Source organism: Zea mays, chromosome 6, assembly GCF_902167145.1.
Source record: "Zea mays cultivar B73 chromosome 6, Zm-B73-REFERENCE-NAM-5.0, whole genome shotgun sequence".
Taxonomy (NCBI): Eukaryota; Viridiplantae; Streptophyta; class Magnoliopsida; order Poales; family Poaceae; genus Zea; species Zea mays.
The window spans coordinates 113092619-113098244 of record NC_050101.1 but is presented as its reverse complement, the minus strand read 5'-3'; the positions used below and the strand labels follow the sequence as shown (position 1 = coordinate 113098244).

The 5626-nt window shown below is 42.4% G+C and overlaps 1 protein-coding gene across 3 annotated transcripts; it reads left to right on the top strand.

Moving 5' to 3' along the window:
* Positions 1-691: 691 nt before the first annotated feature.
* On the top strand, positions 692-4062 carry LOC103629788 (zinc finger MYM-type protein 1-like). Of its 3 annotated transcripts, XM_008650896.3 has the most exons (5): positions 692-1287; positions 1447-1554; positions 1639-1871; positions 1962-3533; positions 3683-4062. In XM_008650896.3, the coding sequence occupies exons 2-4, from the start codon at positions 1548-1550 to the stop codon at positions 3528-3530; spliced, it is 1809 nt and encodes a 602-aa protein (XP_008649118.1). In that variant the 5' UTR covers positions 692-1287; positions 1447-1547; the 3' UTR covers positions 3531-3533; positions 3683-4062. The 3 variants fall into 3 exon arrangements, with proteins under 3 accessions (XP_008649118.1, XP_008649120.1, XP_008649117.1); XM_008650898.2 differs by lacking the exon at positions 3683-4062 and having other exon boundaries at positions 1461-1554; positions 1962-3613; XM_008650895.2 differs by lacking the exon at positions 3683-4062 and having other exon boundaries at positions 1962-3613.
* Positions 4063-5626: the final 1564 nt, after the last annotated feature.

The window sequence follows — 5626 nt, the reverse complement described above, 5'->3', positions numbered from 1 at the left end:
GTCCTCGAACCTACGATCTTGTAGCAACACGTAGAATATTCCTACGCTGTTTGTTGTCATGTTTGGTGTAATGTTATTTTTATGTACTCCTTGTCTATTTGTATGTATTGCTACAAGTAGCAGCGAGTCCTTCGGTGGACTCCATAAAGATTTATATGTTGTTTGGGTCTGAAGAGTCCTCGGATGTCGAGGACAAGTTAGTGTATTTTGCGCTATTAGGTGGGGTATCGTCGACTCCTCTTATTATAAGAGATGAGGAGCCCCTTGTGCCCGCTCAGATTGTTGTGAGCGAAGGTCAAATTGTTCACAAGGAAAATAAGTGAAGGGCTACTGGGAAGCATCTTCGTGGTTTCATGGGGCCCTCTTCGGTTGGGACTTCGGGTGGTCTTGCCCTGCTAGGTGTGAAGACCCCTTTGAAGGCAAGAGATTTTATTGAATTTGGTTTTGGTGGTATCCTTGGTCGTCCTAGTTTTGATGAGGATGAGCTTAGGTATTTGTTTACAGAGGAAGAGCTTGAGTTGCTCTTATTTAGTTATAGGGATCTTGGTTACCTTACGAAGGCAGAGCCCCCTAGCCCTTGATTGATATAATTATTTTTTGAGTGGGGTTGTGTTTTTGTAATAAAAAACAATAGGATCAGGGGCGAAGCTACGTTGGCGAGTTGGGGTCAGCCGACCCCGACAACTTCACAGTTGCACCTTATACACGTCGATTTTCTACCAGCCAAGACCCCGGCAAAAAAAAATCGTGACCCCGGCACCCCGCACTCGGCAGCCCAAAACGCTATGGCCCAACGAGTATTTACTCCTCTCCTTTTGTCAATACTCAATAGTCATCAACGAAAATACGAAACGCATGCAGTCCAACCTGTACTAGCATACCACGTCCACACCAGAAGCCCATATTTGTGCGTCCTGCCTGTTGGACGTCAGGGGTGGAGGCTAGCAAGTAGCAAGTAGCAGCAGCCCAAAAGGCCAAAAGTCTTTTGTCTCTTGATCCAGGGTTCAGGCGGCTAGCAGAACAACAATCTGACGATTGCTCTCCCGGCGGCGTTCTTTGCTAGTTTGCTTCGTCAAAACTGTGCTGTGCGTCTCCCCGATGCGGCGACGTCCCTACTGCCTACTCCCTTCCACTTCCACTCCATAGTTCCACTCTTCCCTTCCACTCTTCCAGGCTTCCTCGGTCAATCGTTCTCTCAAGTGATCAAGTCTCAACCTCGGATTTTCTCGCGGTGTTCGCCTGTTCGGCATCAAATTCCAAGGCTGCTGGTCTGGATAAGCTGATGAGGTAACCTAATTTTTCAATTGGGAAATAACAGCCCAGCCTTAGAACATCTTTATTTATATTTTATCGGATTGATCATTGGTGGCTTGATGCATTAAATCTACATCTTTATCAAGCCTAAGTTTTAGGTCTTACCGTTTTATTGATTTGTTTTATTTCTAGTTACATATAACCAGAGGCAAGCACCAAGCAGTTAGTCTCCACATTTTTTGCTCGTGACTTTGGTTCAAGCAGAGAGGTTGTCGTTGCTCTTATTCAAGGAAATGTCAAGTAAGAAAAGTGTGTTTTAATTAGATATATGGCTGCAATAGACACATCCAATGTATTATTTAATTATGGTGATTAATTTTATAGGCAACCAAAGCAAGTTGGAACGATTCTTGAAAAGGAAAATACCCCCAGCCAATGATAATGACAATCCAGAAGGATGCACTTCAAGAAGGGATGACAATACATCAAATATCAATCGTCCTATTCATTGTTCTTCACGAGTCCCACGACATGAGGTAAATTTTGATGAACTTCCATATGATCCAGCTGACAGAAGGAGAATATCAGATTATATAGGCCCTGATCTACAAGAGAAGGTTGATATATAATTTTGTTTCATAGATTATGTTGTCTCTCATTGTCCATGAATATAAACTAATTGTTATAACTTGTTATATTTTGTGCAGATCATAGTGAAATCGATCATTGAGGAAATTGATGGGGATATGTTTTGCCTATTAGTAGATGAGTCAGCTGATGTTTCTGGCAAGGAACAAATGGCAGTTGTTTTGCGGTATGTTGATAAGCTTGGGGTAATAAAGGAGAGACTTATTGCTGTTGTTCATGTGCAAGAGACATCAGCTTTATGTCTCAAATCTAACATTGATAAGTTGTTTGTTAAGTATGGATTAAGCATAAAACAAGTCAGAGGACAGGGCTATGATGGGGCTAGCAATATGAGAGGTGAGTTCAATGGATTAAGGGCTTTAATCTTAAGAGAGAACAGCTCAGCATATTATATACATTGCTTTGCTCATCAGTTACAGTTAGTCATTGTTGCTGTAGCTAAAAAGAATGATGACTGTAGTGATTTCTTTGACATGATATCCCTATTGCTTACTGTGGCTGGATCTTCTTGCAAGCGTAAAGATATGATTCGAGAAAATCAACAAGAGAGAGTTAGCAAATCCATAGGAAGTGGAAAACTAAGCAGTGGAACTGGATTAAATCAAGAGCAATCCCTCCAAAGAGCTGGAGATACACGTTGGGGTTCACATTATAAAACTCTCAAGAGCCTAAGTAATCTATTTCCTGAAGTTATTGAAGTTCTCCAATATGTTGAAAAAGAAGGTCCAAATGATTCTAAAAGACGTCAAGCACGTGGTCTGCTAGATTACCTCAAAGATTTTGACTTTGTGTTCCACTTGCAATTAATGTTGCTTATTTTAGGACATGCAAATTCTTTGTCCTTATCATTGCAGAGGAAAGATAAAGACATCTTGGAGGCCATGTTAGAGGTGAAATTAACGAAGCAAAAATTTCAGCAAATTAGGGATGATGGTTGGGATTCTTTGTTGCAGGTTGTACACTCCTTTTGTGAAGAACATAGCATTCCTAAGTTGGATATGGAGGATGACTATATTGATCGCCATAAGCCAAGAAAAAAGACCAACCGCACAAACTATCAACACTACAGATATGATTGCTTGAACCCAATTATTGACTTACAACTTGCAGAGTTTAATGATCGTTTTAATGAGGTGAACTCTCATTTGCTTACTCAAATTGCTGCTTTCAACCCCAAGAATTCTTTTGAGGCCTTCAAAGTTGAGAGTTTAATAGAGTTGGCTAAGTCATACCCTGATGATTTTGATTCAACACAATTGAAGGATCTTAGTCGTGAGCTTAACTTTTTCATTGATAATGTGCGAGCTGATGAAAGATTTTCTAGCTTGATCTCTATTTCTGCACTTGCAAGGCTGATGGTGGATACAACAAAACATACGAGTTTTCCTTTGGTCTATCGACTTCTCAAGCTAGTACTGGTTCTACCAATCGCCACTGCATCGGTTGAGAGGTGCTTTTCAGCGATGAAAATTGTGAAGACAATGTTAAGAAATCGTATTGGAGATGGATTTATGAATGATTGTATCATATGCTTCGTGGAACCAGGATTTCTAGCCACAATTCCAACTGATGATGTGATAGTTCGCTTTCATAAGATGGAGGACCGTACCCGTAGAGGAAAAATATAGAAGGTATGTAAATACTATTGCAAAAGCTTATTTGTCACAATATGTTGCTTTTCTTTTTTAAACTATCGATGTTATGCATGACATTATATTTTTCAACATGTAAGTTATTATCGACCCCAGTAACAAATTATCCTGGCTTCGCCCCTGAATAGGATGGTTGGTTGTTGTGGTCCCCGATTGGCAACCCTTGACGTGGAGTGTTGCCCTCGCGCTCTTATCGATAAGGAGACCGAAGCGAAGGTGCGCTTGGTGCTAGCTACTGTATTGAGCAAGTTTTGCTCGAAATTTCATGTCTTTGCATAGTTATGTGACTTCACATACATTTTTTGTTCTATTCCGACTGCACCCTAGGGAAACTTTTGTGTGGATTTCTATGTCCTTAGACGACTTCACACCCTTAGGTGTATTTGCACATTTTCATGCTAATCTGACTGCACCCTTGGGTGACTTTTGCATAGATTTTTGTGTCCTTAGACGACTTTGCACCCTTAGGTGCTTTCACACATAATTGTGCTAATTTGACTGCACCCTTGGGCGAATTTTGCATGGATTTCTGTGTCCTTAGATGACTTTGCACCCTTAGGTGCCTTCGCACATTTTTGTGCTAATCCAGCTGCAGCATTGGGCGACTTTTGTGTGGATTCCTATCGCACGCGGCGATGAGCCTGTCTCTATCGATGTGGTGGCTTTGTCATTTGTCGAAGATTATGGCTCTGATTCTTAGCCTTTTCAATGGGTAAGGGAGAGTTTGTAGGGAGATTTCTGCTTTATTATTACAATGCCCTGCCTCATTAGAAACCTTACCCCTTCGTGAAGAAAAGAGTATGGGCCTGATAACAAAAATGTATGTGCGACTGTCAGTGTTAATCTATTGGTCATATAGTTTGCCTCAATAGGCCCTTTAGGGGTAATTACTATCAATGGTTTTTGCATAGTTTGAAGTGGTAACTCATTTGTGTTAGCATAGCGAGCAGAAATAAACGAATGTGTAGCTCCAGAATCAAATAATATAGCTACAGGAATTAAATTAATATAAAACATACCAATAGCGAGGTTAGCTCCATCAGCGGTAGCATCAGCATTGACTTGGTTGACTCTGGAAATGCTGAATCCCTTGCCAAAACCTAGAGTTGGTTGCTTGCCTTGGACGAGTGTACTGGGAATCCTCTTCAGACAAGCATTAGCGTAGTGCCCAACCTCACCACACTTCAAGCAAGTGGTGACTGTACCCTGTCTTGCAGGTCTCGTCGGGGTGCCAGTGGGGCCAGCCTGACGAGTGTGTGGAGTCTGTGGAGTCGCCTATGGTGTATACTGAACTGGTCGTTGTCCTCCTCCAGGACGAGCTGATGTACCCTGGGGTGGAACATAGCGAGGACGAATGCTACTGCTCCCCTGCCCCTGGGTGATAACCTTCCTCTTCATCTCACCCAGCTGAACATGTTTGTGTTCAATAGCTATAGCCTTATCCAGAAGCCGCTGGAAAGATGGGAAGGTGTGAGAAACCAGTTGATACTGAAGAGGCCCAATAAGTCCCTCCATGAAATGTTCCTGCTTCCTTTCATCATCAGCAACTTCATCTGGAGCATACCTCGATAGCTGAAAAAATTTATCACGACATTCACTAACTGACATGTTGCCTTGCTCTAGTGATAGAAATTCCTTCTTCTTGATTTTCATCAGGCCAGTAGGAATATGGTAGTTTCTGAACTGTGTAGTAAATTCTGCTCAGGTAATAGTATCAGTAGCAGCATGGGCAGCATAGTAGGAGTCCCACCAGTCAGCAGCGGGGCCAGTAAGACAACTCGAAGCATAGAGCACCTTCTCCCGATCAGAGCATTGAGCAATATTAAGCATTTCCTCCACTGATTTCAGCCAATCTTCAGCATGTAGAGGATCTAGAGAGCTGGAGAATGTAAGTGGCTTGTGACTCATGAATTCCCAGTGCTTGTCTCGGGGTGGAACTGGTGGTGGTGGAGGTAGTGGTGGTTGTTGCTGCCTTTCTCGTCGTTCTTGCCTCATCTGCTCTCGCATCTCCTGCCTTTCCTGATGCATCTCCTGGCGTTCTTGACAGATCTACGCTTGCATTTCCATCATGG

What these genes read in the sequence shown, in the direction of transcription:
- LOC103629788 (XM_008650896.3), top strand. An exon ending in GCCCTGATCTACAAGAGAAG is followed by an intron (nt 1,872 to 1,961) that starts GTTGATATATAA and finishes TATTTTGTGCAG; the next exon opens with ATCATAGTGAAATCGATCAT.